The following is a 17724-nucleotide window of genomic DNA, read 5'->3' as shown; positions in this document are numbered from 1 at the left end:
AGATTGCCAGATGTTGGTTGGTGGTTGCTAACTCCAAGTCTTGTTGGCGTGCAAATATCTCTCACGCCAAGCTAATTTCTAATTTCTTTATTTCTTTTTCATTTTTTATTCCATTATATAATATTATTATATATTATATATTATATATATATATTATTTATATTATTTATTTTATTATATATTTATATATTTATATTATATTATTTATTTTATTATATATTTATATTATATTATTTATTTTATTATATATTTATATTATATTATATATTATATATATATATATATTTTTTTTATTTTTAAACAAATTTATTTTTATATATATTATATATATTATATATTTTATTTTTTCTTTTTTTTTTTTTTATATTTTTTTTGTTGGTTTCCGACTGTAAAACTTTGTTTTTTTGCATATCGGATCGTTTTTTTTGAATATTTTCTATTTACGTACATTTTTGTATCTATGTGCGTGCGTGTAAAGTTTATATAGAAGGTAAGAAGAAAGAGATGTTAATAATAGCAATCTTTTTGTGAACAAAAAAAACGAAAATAGAACGCTTTCTGTCCGTCCGTCCGTCCGTCCGTCCGTCCGTGACCTTGGTAACAGCTGACGTATGTAAAAAAAAAAAAAAAAGAAGACAAATTATGTATACGAGACCAGGACACGTTCAATGATGTCTACTATTTGTTCACCTGAAAACCGATCAAAGATAAAACGCAATGCTTCTAAGTGAAATTACATGTTGTAAACTTAAAAAAAAAAATGATTTCCTTTTTGTAATAAATCAATTATGTCATTTTTAACATTGAAATAGACCTTTTTTTTTTATAAAGTATTCACCACATTTTATATATTCAATATTAAAACCGAATTTAAAAATACATAGAAACTTTTAGCGCCACCCTATATAATATATACTCCTATCAACGATCTATAAAAGATAAACGATATAATACGATAGAATAAAATTCCACGTATTTACGATATCCACGTCGAACTGGTATAAGAATGAATTATATTTATCTACAGGGACGCATTTACTATGCGGTGTATTAACCGCAAAAACCGAGGCCCTCACTTTTTACCTTGCATTATCTAACAATTTATTGTAATACTTTTTACACCTCGTAAAAAACAATGATTAAAAAAAAGAAAAGAAAAATAAGCAATCCAACATATTTGCCACAACCAAAATTCAAATAAAAGTATTAAAACCTATTTTTAGCTTCTATAGGCCTCACTTTTTACGTTGCATTATCTAACAATTTATTGTAATACTTTTTACACTTTTGTAAAGAACAATGATTAAAAGAAAAAAGAAAAAAAAAATGCAATCCAACATATTTGCCACAACCAAATTCAAATAAAAGTATTAAAAACCTATTTTTCGCTTCTGTAGGCCTCACTTTTTACGTTGCATTATCTAACAATTTATTGTAAGATTTTTTACACCTCGTAAACAACAATGATTAAAAAAAGAAAAAAAAAAAAAAAAAAAAAAGCAATCCAACATATTTGCCACAACCAAATTCAAATAAAAGTATTAAAAACCTATTTTTAGCTTCTGTAGGCCTCACTTTTTACGTTGCATTATCTAACAATTTATTGTAATACTTTTTACACCTCGTAAAAAACAACAATGATTAAAAAAAAAGAAAGAAAAAGAAAATGCAATCCAACATATTTACCACAACCAAAATCCAAATAAAAGTATCAAAAACCTATTTTTAGCTTCTGTAGGCCTCACTTTTTACGTTGCATTATCTAACAATTTATTGTAATACTTTTTACACCTCGTAAAAAACAACAATGATTAAAAGAAAAAGAAAGAAAAGAAAAAGCAATTCAACATATTTGCCACAACCAAATTCAAATAAAAGTATCAAAAACCTATTTTTAGCTTCTGTAGGCCTCACTTTTTACGTTGCATTATCTAACAATTTATTGTAAGATTTTTTACACCTCGTAAACAACAATGATTAAAAAAAAAAAAGAAAAGAAAAAAAATGCAATCCAACATATTTGCCACAATCAAAATCCAAATAAAAGTATCAAAAACCTATTTTTAGCTTCTATAGGCCTCACTTTTTACGTTGCATTATCTAACAATTTATTGTAATACTTTTTACACTTTGTAAAGAACAATGATTAAAAAGAAAAAAGAAAAGAAAAAGCAAACCAACATATTTGCCAAAACCAAATATTCAAAGAAAAATATTGAACGCCTATTTTTAGCTTCTATATTTGGGATGAAAACTTTTCAATCCTATCCACAGATTTTGAATATCATTTGATAGATTTGCTTGCAAGTTAACTGAAACAAATTGTGTTCTTTTGAGGTGTCTCACAACGATTTGACTTTTATAGATTTTTCAAGAGTATAAATGCGGCCCAGTTTATCTATCTTAGGCATCATGTTCTTCGCGTAAATAACAGTTAAGTCTACGCACGATCCTAGACGTATGAAATACGATATATTATCTTACGGTGTCGGAGTGCAATAATTCTTAAGTATATTCTTTTGTAAGATGTTTCTATGTGTAAATTAACTAACTTTAACTCTGACGGATAAGTAAAAAAAGAAAAAAGAAAAATAAAAACGAAACAATTTTCATATGCGTTCCGAGAAAGAAAAAACGTTAATTGCAATTGTGTGTTTATTTAAAAAAGAAAAAGAATAATAAAAAAATAAAAACCGATGGCATTGCTCTTAGGTCAGACGCAATGAAAAAAGTTCTCCGATAACCTTGAATAAATAAATTCGTTATTTCTCGGTCAATCAAATACCATTACTTATTAGAATCGATAAAAACTATTATCTCCGAGTTAAGGAACTTAATTCGAATCAATTATCAGAGTTTCAATCATCAGTTCGAATCAATTATCCAATGGTTTTACCATTGGTAAATTTATTTTCTCTTTTTGTTTTTTTCTTTTTTAAAATATTCATAGCTTAACGACGTCATGTGACTTTGGAATCACAGGACAATGATTGTTCTGATTGATTTTTCAATTTTTTGGATAGAAACAATTCATTGTTATATTTTTTATAATTAAATTATATTATTTAATTATATTTTTTTTTTATAATTATATTATTTATTATATTATTATTATTATTATATATATAAAATTATTATTTAATTATATATATATTATTATAATTATTATTTAATTATTATTATATATTATTATTATTATATATATAATTATTATTTATTATTATATTATATAATTATTATTTTAATTTATTAGAGATCAAAAGCCTAAAACGTTTTCTGTAATTTTCAATAAAATAAATTCAAACGAGAAAATACGACAAAATATTGAAAATGTGTTTTAAGAGGACCGATGTCAAGAAGACAACAATCATCGAATGTATGTCAAATTTCTCTCGGAGTAAACCAATCAGAAGAGAGTCAATTATGGCACGTATGAATATATTTGGCATGACCGGTCGACCTCGAAGAAGTGTAGTAAGTACCTGTGCCTGCTTACTTCTTACGTGTAATGTCGTAATCGAAAGTAGTGTGTAGTAAACAGGGCCGCATTTACATCGAGGTGCATTAGGTACAACCTAGGACACTGTATTTTCAAACCTAACTCCTTGCAATCGAACAAAATATATACAAAAATCAATGACAAAAAGAGAAGGAAAAATTTTTTTGAAAAGAACAGGCTCAAAACTTTTCAACCCACCCTCGTACATATTAATATTTTTTCCAAAATTAAAACTGATTTATTTTTATATAACTTAATGTAAGTTAATCGAATAAATGATTAAAGAAATATCTCTAAATTAATTTGGAATAAAAGAAACAAAAATACAAACGTATTATTTTTAAATAATTTTCATAAAATTAAATCATCATCGATATTTTGTACCTAGGGATTTGAAGAAGAAAAAAAAACAAACGAACTATCTACAGCCCTGTTGGTAAGTAGTAACATGACCCTTCGCAAAAGCAAAAAGTGGTGAGAATTCGATCGAAAATTCTGTTCCTTGTATAGAAAACGTAACCTTCTTTTCTAATATGGTTCAGATCCCCTCGATATATAAAAAGCGTTAAGAGATATCGTTTATTTCCGTTCTGTGTTCTCATCGTGATGTATATAACGCGAATAAAAAAAAAATAAAATCGAACATGTTAATATATTGTTTATAAATAACAGTACGGAGTGATAATAAATCGGATAGGAAAATAATATAATGAAATATCATATAAAATTTTACATAATACATGAATATGTAGATATTATTGTAACTTTAATATTAATCAAATGGCATGTTAATATATTGTTTATAAATACGGAGTGATAATAAATCAGATAGGAAAATAATATAATAAACGAAAGTCGTGTGTGAGTTTTTAATGTAATATTGAAAACAATATATCGATATATCAAATGATTTGAAATACATGAAAATATATAATTGTAAGTTTAATATTAATCAAATGGCATGTTAATATATTGTTTATAAATACGGAGTGATAATAAATCAGATAGGAAAATAATATAATGAACGAAAGTCGTGTGTGAGTTTTTATAATGTATATTGAAAACAATATATCGATATATCAAATGATTTGAAATACATAAAAATATATAATTGTAAGTTTAATATTAATCAAATGGCATGTTAATATATTGTTTATAAATAACAGTACGGAGTGATAATAAATCAGATAGGAAAATAATATAATGAACGAAAGTCGTGTGTGAGTTTTTATAATGTAATATTGAAAACAATATATCGATATATCAAATAATTTGAAATACATGAAAATATATAATTGTAACTTTAATATTAATCAAATGGCATGTTAATATATTGTTTATAAATAACAGTACGGAGTGATAATAAATCAGATAGGAAAATAATATAATGAACGAAAGTCGTGTGTGGGTTTTTATAATGTAATATTGAAAACAATATCGATATATCAAATAATTTGAAATACATAAAAATATATAATTGTAACTTTAATATTAATCAAATGGTAAGATTTATAATTTATATACATCTTTGTAATAATGAAATTCGAATTTATTTCATCTTAATTGAGGATACATTATGATATTGTGACTTTAACTTCACGAAGATAAATTTATCTTGTGAATAGTTATGAATTGAATCCTGAATGATAAGAAGAAGAAGAAGAAAATCAATTTCACACTTTCGCTATCCCCTTTTTCGATTTAATTCTCCATCCGTTAGAAATTCAAGAAATTCGTGTCAGTATCGTTTTTATTGGAGATACATCATGATAGTCGTGAGATAAGATAGTAAATCTTATTACTGTTAGACGAAGTAGACACGCAAACTATACTTCGTCTTCCTGCCACGATATACGAAGTTGAATATTTAAGTTAAGAGAAATACTATAGTATATCCAAATTTTTATTCGGAATCATCTCTGAACCGGTCCTATTTCAAAGAAAGAAAGAGAGAAAGAGAGAGAGAGAGAGATTGCTATAATCTCTGCATCATGGTCCTGGCTAACATTCTCTCAAGGCCACACGTAAACCTTTTCTACTCTTTGTAAAGGAAAAGAAGTTTGTTAACGACTCGAAAAGAAAATTATTTGATAATATTTAAAACAATTAATTTACTGCTCTTTGAGACTTCTTTAAAGACTAATTATCTTTTTTATATTTATTATTATAAAACTTTAGGTCTTTACCCACGTACGGAACCAAATGATTACAATTCGTTGTCGAATAATTTGAAATTAATTTTGTTTCGAATAAAAAATACAAGAGAAACATTTATAAATGTTTTTCGCAATTTCTTATTCCACTTACATAAATTGATCGGTGGGTTGGTTACGTGAAAGGGTGTGCGATATTTCCTAGAAGGAAGTCAAAAAGAATCCTTTAAAAAGATTTCTCTCGAATGGGAACACGTAACGAGAATCGTTAGATGGTGTTAGATAATCAAATATTCAAGCGTAGGAAAGGGAGATGATCAAACGGAAAAAAAACGTTAATAGAAATGTAATTTCTAGTAACGTTTAGTAATTTTACGTCTAGTAATTTTGTAACACTAGATTTACGGATAGTTTGTTCATTATTTTTTAATGACTTACAAATATCGTTTGAATGAACGGGGATTGAGTAGAGAGGATGAATTAATATTTACGAATATTTCATCACGTAATTCAAAACCGACATATATCTTTTTAAAAAATAATATTTAACTTATATATATACACATATAGTAACCAAATTTTTAATGAGTCAAATTGGCTCAGTCCGTAAATCTAGTGTTAATGATAATTAACCCTTTGCACTCGAATGGCGCCTATGAGGCGCCCAGCTGATTTCAAGCGTCAACTCGAATGGCGCCTATGAGGCGCCCAGCTGATTTCAAGAATGCAAAGGGTTAAATAAATACAAACGTTCGTTGATCTATCCCCCCCTCCTCCTACTCCCACAGTCCCTTTTCCTTCCCCCTTTATTTTTCGATATCTCGATCGACAAACGTAGGCTTGAAACTCACGTGGGACGCAACTTCGAAAGAAGTTAGTTCGAACTAACTTGGCATATCGTTCCTTAATCTTTAAAATGAGGAAGTAAAAAAGAAAAAACAAGAAGAAGAAGAAGTATTATTATTATATTATGGTCGAGCATAGAAAGAAAGAGTTAATGCAGTTCCCATAACATTGAATATATCTATGGGTTATATCACGACCCTTGAGAATGCATATGTAGTATCACTAATTACTAATTGCCACGGTGATAATGCGATATAACCAGGTTGTTGCAGTACAATATACTTATTTATATATATATATTTAGATATACAGGGTGTTCCATAAGTGCAACACTATATCTACTATTATATCACCCTCAAAAATTTCACACGTTTAAATAAATTGTTTCATAAAAAAAAAATGAAAGAAAAAATAGCAAATTCTCTCTCTCTCTCAGGTTGCTGCAGTACAATATACTTATATATACAGGGTGTTTCAAAAGTACGCCACTATATCTACTATTAGATCGCCCCCAAAAATTCCACACGTTTAAATAAATTGTTTAATACAAAAAAAAATGAGAGAAAAAATAAAACTAAACTACTTCAATCTACTTTACACTACATAAATATATTACGCGATGTAATTTTCTATAGAAAAGCAATGAATTAACAGAAATATGTAAACCGACATAGAAATTTATTCGCGCGTACGTGATAAATTGTGAACGGACTTTCAATTTATCCTGCATCATCATTTGTGTGATATTTTAACGCGAAGAAAGAACAAAAAAAAAAGAAAAAAAGAAAAAGGAAAGAAAAATATTGCGACAAGAAAAACGAGTGTAGAAAAATAAAAAGAAAAATATAAATAAATAAATAAGTGAGTGAGAAGTAGCGTAACGTTCGTATTTTATATTTGTCGACGTTGTCGTTAAGTAAAGTGCAAGATATAACTTTGATCATTATAGGAAGAGAGAGAGAGAGAGAGAGAGAGAGAGAGAGAGAGAGAATACACGCATATATACGAATATATACATTTACTATCTCACTCTAACTTATTGTCTTTACCGATCATACAAGTTCGCATGCGATCGAAGACCTGGAACGTTCTGTTTTAAAAGAGAACAATAAAAATGATGGCGGAGGCGTCGTTGAAAGCTTTCGAGATTCACTGTCCCATCGGGAAATCGAAAATTCTTCGAATGAGAACTTGGAATGGCTTCTTTAGAAAATCGATTCGTCAAAATAAAACGTTGACAATATTTCTATCCCAATGTACACATTTAGAAAGAGAGAGAAAATTTGGTTCGATAATTCTGCTTTTCCTTATCAAATTTACTATGGCCGCCAATTCTCGTGAATCTCGGAATCGATATTCCCTTTTTTTTTTTATACTTCTTCTCCTCTTTTCTCTGTTGATTTATTTTTTTTTCTATTTAATCTATATTTGTATTACGATAAAATATCGATGGAAACTAGTCACGGTTGATAATGTATTTCGACGACATTATTAAAGTCTTTCGTTGAAAGTAAAGCTTAGGATTTCTTTTTATTTTTTTTTTTTGTTTCTATTTACGATAAAATTATATCTATATATTATTTTTTTGTTTTTAGTATTGTTTAAACGTATGACTCGCGTAGTAGACATATTTTTACGTACGCTTATCTCGTAGACGCGTGTAAGCATGCATGTATATCTCGTAAATAAAAATACGTATATAAAAAAAAAGAAAAAATAAATACGCTTATGTGATCTTTGCCTAGCCATGATATCAGAGTTAAAAGTGTCGTATTACGTAGCAACACTCCGTACACGCATACATTTATACGAGTATACGCACTACTGGCCAAAAGTATAATAAATTACTATTTTTGTTTGTGCTATTTAATACACAACAGTTATTTGTGGTGATCTCTCGAAAAAAAAAAAGCATCTACGTATCCTAAATTGTATAGAAAAAAAAAAAATCAAGCAATAATACAAAATATTTGTCACGTTTCTCGATGACCATAAATAATTAATGAATGGTTTTTTTATTCATAATTATTAATGAAAAATTATATGCGTTATCTAAATATATTTTTCAAAAGTTAAACTAATACTACCTTTTATATTATACGTTCCATATATAAAAGACGATCGATATATCGACAAAATTTGACCGAATTCGAGACAATGGACAATATTTGGAGTGTTAGTGTCAAATGCAAGTTCTACTTATATTCGGGAATCCATATGTCACGATTATAACAATCCTGATAAGCTAGCTAGCTAGCTAGCTAGCTACTCCGTATGAGGGATCAGTTGAAAGATTAAACGAAAGAACGAAAAGTGAAGAAAAGTAGGAGGAAGAGGGAGGAGAGGGAACGGAAGGCTTGGTTTCGTGTTATATACTTCTGTATGACAACAAACACGCTTCATATTTACATAACAGAAGTTGAGATTCTTCGTATTAACTGACTCTTTTATCCAAACTATATATATATATATGTATTATTAATATACAGGGTGTCCCAAATACTTGCGACTCCAAATACTCCTGTGACTCGCTGTATCTATCATCTTTCCGACATTTTGGTATCTTATTATTCTACTGAATTTTCTATCATTTTTTTATTTACACTTGTCCTACGTAAACATATATGAAGTTAAAAAATAAATAAATATATATTATGTATATAATTTTTTTGTTTTTAAAATACATTCATTTTGTACGAAAATTCAAATCATTTACTACATATAACATATTTTCATCGTAATAAAGATGGGTACGGGTATAGATACAGGTATAGGTATAGCTATATAATCATACGTCATACAGAATGAAATTTCGAATAAAACCTAACCTCGATATTCCTTTCATAGGTGGAACATGAAAACCGTCGGGAATTTGAGAATACTAATTTATAACTTTTCTATGTATGTATTAGTATATAGAAACCAGGGGAAAGTTTCTATATAAGAATTTTCAAATCTTTCCTGTTATTAATTTTATTTTGTCTACTAAATTTTCAATAATTTTCACTACAAATTATCTTCATAAATATATAAAGTAAAAAATACATATATATTTTCCACTAAAGTTTTAATAAAAGGTATTAACAACTCCAATCCTTAATTAAACCCCAAAAGTGATAGGAAAGATTCTAATGTTTGTCTATAACAGAAAAATAATTAACATAGAAATGTTAATGTTAAAATGAAATAAAATATAAAAATAATTGTTGAATCTCTAAACTCTCGAAGGTGTAAAAAAAAAAAAAAACACTGAATAACAATGATAATAATAAATATGTATAAAATTCTGACACATACCTATCATCGTGAAGACGTTTGAGGTCGGTCATCTCGCGCTCGAACTTGAATTTCGATACCTCGCAGATGAGAGCATCGCGTTCGCCGATGACTTCTCTGAGTTCTCTCTGAAGTCTTTCGATTTCTGCATATTGTCGGCTGATCAATTGATTTTTCTCCTCGAGGATGGTTTCGACGTCAGGATCGAGTAAACCGGTTGCCGATTCGTTGCTTCCACCACCGCCTCCACCACCTCCAACAACACTGTTCAGTACCGCGCTCATACCGTTTTGTTTACTTTCTGCTTCTTCTTCTTCTTCTTCTTCTTCTTCTTCTTCTTCTTCTTCACACGAATAATGCACACACGCGAAATTTCCCTTTCAAAACGTTTACTATTTTCCTCCCCCCCTCTCCCCCCTAATTTCTATATTTTTTCCTGTAATTTTTTTACTTTCTTTCTTTCTTTTTTTTCTCTCTCTTTATTTTATTTTATTTTATTTTATTTTAATTAAATCACACTTAATAGAGTCAACCTTCCCGCGCGAGCGACTTCACCCCTTTCTCCTTCTTCTTTTTCTTCTTTCCAACAACAGTAAAAAAACAACACCAAAGAATAATGAAAGAATGAAATGAAAGAAGAAAACAATAAGAATGAGAAGAAGAAGAAGAATAGAATGAAAGAAGAGTAAGATGAATACGACACTACTACTTCTTCTTCTTCTTCTTCTTCTTCTTTCCTCGCGCCTTTTATCGCGATCAAATAATACGACTTGTACAGCATCGAAAATCTCGATCGCTTAACCTCGATCGAGCGTAGAGAGTTAAGTCAAGTTGCCGGTGATAACGCACATAACGGATGCACAGTCTACCGTGAGAAATCGACGACTAACCGCCCCCACGATACGGCACCGTTTCATCCCAGCTTCGCCATCTTGCGACTCTCCTCCTTGCCTCTCCTTGTCCGACGTCCCGGTCCGAATTCCGTATCGTTCCAGTTCTCCAGTCACACTCTAAGCACCGCCTTCTTCGTACCCCCACTACCTTACTTTGTTCGTAGTAGCTACTCGCTTATACTCCCGCGCTTGCGCACTCGCTATTCTCGTGCCGCCTGACTGCAGCGCCGTCTTCGGATAAAGATCGAAAGGGTGGGGGAGAGAGAAAGATAGATAACAATTACGCGCCATTTTTTGGACGTTCAAATACCGGTTTCTTTTCTTTTTCTTTTTTTCCTTTTAAATTCAAATTTGCACAAAAGACATACTTTACTACTTTACTTCTCTCTTTTCTATTTTCTATTCTTTGAATATTCTTATGTTTCTAACTGAATTTTTATATTCGTTCTTGTTCAAAATTAACAAACGTATTTATCCTTGTATTATTATTGAAAATTTATAATGAAACAAATGAGCTTGTAATTATTAACTCATCATTATTTATCGTTAAGTTAAATCATTTATATGGAATAATTTGTCCTTTTTTATATCTATCTTGATTATCGATATGTTTTAAATATTGTAAATGTTCTGACCGGTATTCGTTTGTTTCAAATTAATATTTTACTTTATTTAATCGTTATTCTTAAACGCGTGAAAGCTGATTTATATTAATTATGTTTGAAGATAATAGTAAAGTTTGTTATTAACATTATTAATTACAAATTACGAGTCTACACGAAATACGAATGAACTAAAAAATACATTAGTAAAATGCAAATGGTGCAAATCTGTATTATAAATTACAAACATGATAACTTAAAATAATTCGAAACTCGAATTTATATTTTATTATTAATGTAAGATTTTGTATCTTATTATAAATTATGCGCAAATATTTAAATGAACATAATTTATTACGTAACTAATAGTTAGGATAGTTTTTTAACAACCGATAATCAATTTAATATAACGTAATATTATTTGAAAATTTATATCAATGATTATATACGTATATAATGAGTGTGTTTAATAACAAAAATATAATCTGTATAATCTAACGTAATAGATAACAGATATTTTAAATAGAATTGTGCTACAATATTAATACCATATATTTTATATATGTACTTTTAACATCGTAATATGTAATATAAATTATTTTGTTAGAAGAATTATGTTCCCAAGTAGTATAGAATTTATTTTTAAAATAATCGAAAAGTTTAGTCTTTCTTTTTCTCCAGATTGATACATGTGCTAAAAATCATTTTACATTTAATATTCGTCGACCCTACCACATGGATAATTTTTGAAAATGTGCACATTTATGATACGATTAACGTTAACATTTAGTTGTTGTATTGATATTTAATAATAAGCTCGAATTAGTCTTATAATGAAGAAAATGAAATAAAATTTGGTATGTTCTTCCACACATTTATAACGAAAAATAAATAACTTTGTAACGGTAATATATTAAGAATATATAATATGACTTATAAATAAAATACTTGTTGAAAAATACTAGAATAAAAAAAAAATTTGAACAATGATACCAATGACCTATAATCTAAGTGAATATAATATTATACAATTTGTTGTAAATGCTTTTATAATAAATAAAAATTTTCTTTGTTTTGCAATGAAAGTTTCCTCAAACATATATATACCTAATGTACAAAATAAAGACAATTAAAAATGTTATATTTCAATAAAGAATATATTATTTAATAATAGAAATTCTAAACGCTTAATGTTTGTTTTTAAATATTATATATCGTATAGCCAATGAGACATTTTACTGATATCTTAGTAGCTTCTGCATATTTATGCGAAGCATTGTAATATATATAGAATCATTCGTTTTTTAATTAAGTGCACTTTTTCCATGTATCCATTTTCTTGATTCAATTCACTTGCCACTGTAATGAATAAATCATTTTCATTAAAATCTGATAAAAAAATAATTTATATTAATTTAATTTCTAACTTATGTATAGAAATATCAATACATGAAAAATAAATTTTAAGCTTTCCGCATTAGATTAATCATACTCTATACCTTTAGTTGATGTTGTCCACTCATATTACCAGCTTCTTCTTCCCGTTTTGCAATTTCCAATGCATGTTTCTGTTTCCTTTTAACCGATTCAATATCTTTTATACCTCGTTGTTCTTGTTCCGCTATTCTTTTCTCTGCAGCTTCCATTTGCATCCGTCGTCTTGTTTCCTAAAAAAAAAAAAAAAAATGAATTTGTATGAAGGAACCATAATAAAAATCTTGATGCATCCATTGTAAGACTATCAAATTTGTTTATCAATTTTTCTCATGTAAAGTAACAACTTATATTTTATAATGTAAAATTGTATAAAATTTAATTAAAATTCATCTAAGGGATACATACATTTAATTAACAAGAATATTAATAGTCGAATGTACATACCCGTGATTATGTGCATAATATAATAATTGTAGAGTACCTGTATATAACCTTAAAAATTAATATACTTACCAAATCAGGTGTTAAATCTTCATACGATGATGATTCCTTGCAACAAGATCCACACAAATTCCCCATATTGTAGATGAAAATAAATTATTGATTAGAAAGTATTCAAACTTTTTCTAAGCTTGTATTTTTTACATAAAAGGACAAAAACAATGTTCGATCTATTGCGTCCAACTGTCAACAGCACCTTGTTCAGCAGGTTGTCAACTTGTTGCGCGTTTCAGCTCAAAAAATTCTAGATACTAAATTATTACTAAATAAACTGTAAAAAAAAAAATTAGGTGAAAATCGTAATTTTTAACATTTTAAAATTTATAATTTAAATTATATGAAAATAAAATTTTTTACGTGTACGAGTATATAAATTAAATTACAAATTTATATTTCGAAAAATTGTTTACAACAAATATATCCTATAATATTTATGCTTAACTATGATATTTGTTAGAATCTGTTAACTACATCCAAGAACGCGAAGTATCTAAAAATATAATTTTCTATATAAATGACCCTGGAATAATTATAATAAAAATTAATAAAAATAAATGCTAAATTATATATTAGTAAATCTTGTATGTGTGTATTTATTAAAAGTCTTAATTTGAACAGTCTACTGTTGCATCTTATTGTTAAATGATTATATTTAATTATTTGGATTTTAAGCACCATTTAGTATATATATAATTGAATATTTAAACTAATTTGAAATAATAATCGTAAAATTACATCTTTATTTACAGATATATCTAATTATACTATATCTTATAAAACATAAAAACTTGTTAATATTATTGCATAGTACTATTATAATATAACAATTTTTACATTATATTTATTAAACTATTTTTTATAATATCATACATAAAATTAATCAAAATTATTAGAATGCACATATCGTTGTTTGTAAAAATGCTGTCATTGTGTTGTCTTTACATTTTATAATTATATATTTGTTATTAAGTATAATTTTTAAATATAATTATGTTATAGTTTCTCCAATATAAAATCTTTTGACGAATCGACAACCAAGCTTATTGAGAAAAAAATAAATTAACAAATATAGATTTTTATCAGGTACTTGTAAATCTAATTATTCTATGTTAATTCTCATTTTCATTCTCTTTATTTGTATTAAGTGTGGCATTGAGTTTAGATAATTTTCTTGAAGACAGTCTTCTAGACTTTCTAGATTCGGCTTTGTACTTAAACCCTGGCAATAACTTACTATTAGTATTATAATTAGAATTATTATTGATCACGGTTTTCGGTGATGATGATTGTTTTTTCAAAGTACTTAAATCTGAAAAATACATTTTTCGTTTTTGTCTTCCTTTCGTAAACAATTTACCAGATGTCATCAAAAACTTAGATTCATTATTATTAATATTGTTCTCCACTGTTTCGAGTTTCTTTTTACTGTTTTCACAAATATTCCATCTTGCTAAAACTTTTTCATAATTTTCATTATACGACATAGGACTGGATAATGAAGATACATTCTTCTTACTTGGAATTACGTTAATATTAATGTTTTTCTTTTCATCGGGTGTGGTTAGAGTTGAATTAAATGTAGAATTTATAGAAGATGCATCTAACACTGTTAACTGATTGTCCAAATAATTGTGATAATCTTCACAGGACATTAACATTTTCATAAACTGAGAACTATTATCAGATGGTTTATTAGAATTTACATTTAATATCGATTTACTGTTAGATTTTGATTTCTTTTGTTCTTCGATTACATTACATGCTGAATTAATTTCCATCATCTTTTTTGCCGTGTCGAAACATCTACGTCTTTTTTTGACTATTTCTGACAAAAGTGTTTTACTAAAATCATCACCAGTGTTATTCAAGTATTCAGAATCCGAATCATTTTTGCGTTTTTTACTAGTTACTTTTTTTACATTCTCATTTCTATCTTTTTCATTGCAAATAGAATTTTTTGGTATTGAATATAGGTAAGAACTATCCGAATCCTCACTTTTTGATTCTGACTTTAGAATTGAACTTCTTTTTTTCTTTTTAATCTTTAAATCGTCTGTACTGTTCAATGAAGCCATCTGTTTCTCGCAAATTGAAAAAACACGATCCATATTTAACAAATTATTATCTTTTACTGGAGGTGCAGATACCAAATTCTTTTTTTCATTAGGAAATAGTCTTTTACATTGAGCTTCTAAATACTCAAATGATGAGTTGGTAGAATTAGATGGTTCAAGAGATAGATCGCGTAGCTTGCTTTTTTGTGTTTTAAAGATATTTATCGGTGTTTTACGATAAACTTTTTTCCTAGGGTTCCAGAGAGATGGTTCAGGAGATACATCACGTAGCTTGTTTTTTTGTGTTTTAAAAATACTTATTGGTGTTTTGCGATAAACTTTTTTTCTAGAGTTAGTTAATTCTGGTGTCTTTATTTCAGGAGAATCCAGATTTGTTAAATCCTCATTGTTCGTAGTTGAATTAAAAGAACTAACATTTGTCGATACTTCTCTATTTGGTGATACATTTATCGTAGTAGAAAACAATTTTTCTGGCATAGATTCATTTTCTATGTTACACATTTTGTTCAATTCTTTACTTATTTTTTCAAAATTAATAAGAGAATTATTACTGGCATTAATAGTATTGTTTAAAATAGACTCTTCGATAATGGTTATTAATTTTTCAGTAAACTTCTGCGGCGAAGCAATATACTTGTCAGAAAGACGTCTGTAGATTTCTTGTTTTGTTAACTCAGCTTCCGCTGGATTTAATTTGCCATCTAATGTGTACAATATGTTACCAAATTTCATATTATTTTGAGATGTCAATGAATGATCTTCCATATCGTTTTCTATTGCAAATTCATTTTTTGTGCTACTCTTACCTTTGGGTAAATTATTGTCACATTTTTTTCCAACTACTGATTTTGGGCTTAGTGATTCTGAAATGATGAAGTTACCAATTAACATTATAAAATAATAATCATCTAATCTATATTAGAAATTCCTTAAGTGTTTTTAGTAGAAGTTAAAATGCATGTTTATCTAAAATATTTAGAATTATAATTTAAAATATAACGACCACTTACGAAAATGGTTTAAAGAATGAGTGAAATTATTGCCTCGACGACGACGTAAAGCCATTCTTAAATATATAAAATAAAATATCACTAGATTATTCGTAGCTTCGTATATAGAATTTAATTCGAATTCAATAAATTATCGTAGGGACAGTTAAACACAAGCACGTCGAATTAATTCGAAATAAAAAAATATGGCGGTAGTATACTTGAGCGCTATCTTGCGTTGAGAAAAATGCACTAACAATGACTTAAACAACTGATCTCATTGGTTAGTTACATGTATATTCTATACATGCGTATATAAATATTTACGTGAAGTGCATATGATTTATATATATATATATTTGTAGAATATTTTTATTCTTTTACATATATGTATAAAATCTTTAAAAGTAGTATGCATTATAAAAGAATCATAATCCGAATTCGTTTAATTATATTAAATAACGAGCGATATAGTAAATCAATCAAAATCGATGTCATAGTCATAATAATACAATTAATTAATTATCAATAAATTTATTTTTTATATTCAAATAATTTGCATTTTATTTTTTATCGAATATATTTCGCAATATATATATTTTATGTTGTATATATAATAGAAACATCATAAAGTATATTATCCAAATATACAGGGTGTTTACATTATTACTAGCCAGCGTTTTTCTTGTAAATAATATTTAAAAATAATAAAAAAGAAAAAATAGTACTGCTTTTTATATGCAGCTCAATGGTATATGTAAGTTTTTTGCGATATTCTTGAAAAGCATGAAAAAACCAATTAAAATGATCTTTATGACTATATTATTCCGATTATTTATGTATTAAAAAATATAGGGTTTTATCTAAAGAAACATTTATAACTTTGAAATTTTATAAAAAAAATCATTTTGAGAAAAAATTCTTTCAACTATTAAATTTCCTCTTTGCAATAATACAATTTTTTCCTTCGAAGTTTTTTAATACGATAGTAAATAAAGGAAATATTTAGATGATCCTATTTAGCTGAGACACCCTGTACATATATATATTTGAATACTTACAAATATATTAATAATAGAGAATAAACATTGAATATTACTGATCACCAACTAAGCACAATACATTTGTATATTGTAATATTTGTTGTTATTATTAAGTAATAAATTCATTTATAAAGAATAATTGCGACCAATAAAAAAATTTTCTTACCAAGAAAGAGATAAAGGTTTAAACTTGATGATATTCATTTTTTAAATCTATAAATTATTCCAGTATACAATGTTGAAAGAATTTATAAAAAAAATAAAACTTTCATCTTGCCATTAAAAATGTATGTTTCATTGATGAAAACAACATATTGACGTATTGATTGAAACGTTTGCTTTTTAATACTAATGAAATAATGGCAAAGCTCAGTCTTTGGTTTATAATAGCTGACACCACATATACACAT

The 17724-nt window shown here is 27.2% G+C and overlaps 3 protein-coding genes across 6 annotated transcripts in view; all 3 read right to left on the bottom strand.

Moving 5' to 3' along the window:
• LOC122521383 (IQ motif and SEC7 domain-containing protein 1) overlaps positions 1-10407 on the bottom strand; it is an 83068-nt gene extending 72661 nt beyond the window's left edge. For 2 of the 3 annotated variants that reach the window (XM_043642064.1, XM_043642072.1), the window contains exon 1: positions 9796-10407. In XM_043642064.1, the coding sequence (XP_043497999.1) occupies positions 9796-10058 (263 nt within the window). In that variant the 5' untranslated portion in view covers positions 10059-10407. The remainder of the gene's footprint in view (positions 1-9795) is intronic. The other variant, XM_043642071.1, reaches the window with a different exon arrangement.
• Positions 10408-12462: 2055 nt separating this feature from the next.
• On the bottom strand, positions 12463-13436 carry LOC122520779 (small VCP/p97-interacting protein). Its single transcript, XM_043641036.1, has 3 exons — positions 13220-13436; positions 12769-12936; positions 12463-12628 (listed from the first exon to the last, which is right to left on the bottom strand). Exons 1-3 carry the CDS (start codon positions 13283-13285, stop codon positions 12614-12616), a joined length of 249 nt encoding a protein of 82 aa, XP_043496971.1. The 5' UTR covers positions 13286-13436; the 3' UTR covers positions 12463-12613.
• A 621-nt stretch (positions 13437-14057) lies between these two features.
• Positions 14058-16540, bottom strand: LOC122520916 (homeobox protein 2-like). 2 transcript variants are annotated; one of them, XM_043641237.1, is made up of 3 exons: positions 16293-16540; positions 16089-16145; positions 14058-15983 (listed from the first exon to the last, which is right to left on the bottom strand). In XM_043641237.1, the coding sequence occupies exons 1-3, from the start codon at positions 16345-16347 to the stop codon at positions 14317-14319; spliced, it is 1779 nt and encodes a 592-aa protein (XP_043497172.1). In that variant the 5' UTR covers positions 16348-16540; the 3' UTR covers positions 14058-14316. The 2 variants fall into 2 exon arrangements, with proteins under 2 accessions (XP_043497172.1, XP_043497171.1); XM_043641236.1 differs by having other exon boundaries at positions 14058-16145.
• Between the last annotated feature and the right edge of the window lie 1184 nt (positions 16541-17724).

Source organism: Polistes fuscatus, unplaced genomic scaffold (genome assembly GCF_010416935.1).
Source record: "Polistes fuscatus isolate 324 unplaced genomic scaffold, CU_Pfus_HIC Scaffold4, whole genome shotgun sequence".
NCBI classification, from domain to species: domain Eukaryota; kingdom Metazoa; phylum Arthropoda; class Insecta; order Hymenoptera; family Vespidae; genus Polistes; species Polistes fuscatus.
The sequence above is the reverse complement of the archived record's forward strand: the minus strand, read 5'-3'. Positions and strand labels throughout refer to the sequence as shown.

What these genes read in the sequence shown, in the direction of transcription:
- LOC122520916 (XM_043641236.1), bottom strand. Translation starts at nt 16,347, where the DNA reads ATGGCTTTACGTCGTCGTCGAGGCAATAATTTCACTCATTCTTTAAAC. An exon ending in TCATTCTTTAAACCATTTTC is followed by an intron (nt 16,146 to 16,292) that starts GTAAGTGGTCGT and finishes TCATCATTTCAG; the next exon opens with AATCACTAAGCCCAAAATCA.
- LOC122520779 (XM_043641036.1), bottom strand. Translation starts at nt 13,285, where the DNA reads ATGGGGAATTTGTGTGGATCTTGTTGCAAGGAATCATCATCGTATGAA. An exon ending in AAGATTTAACACCTGATTTG is followed by an intron (nt 12,937 to 13,219) that starts GTAAGTATATTA and finishes TTTTTTTTTTAG; the next exon opens with GAAACAAGACGACGGATGCA.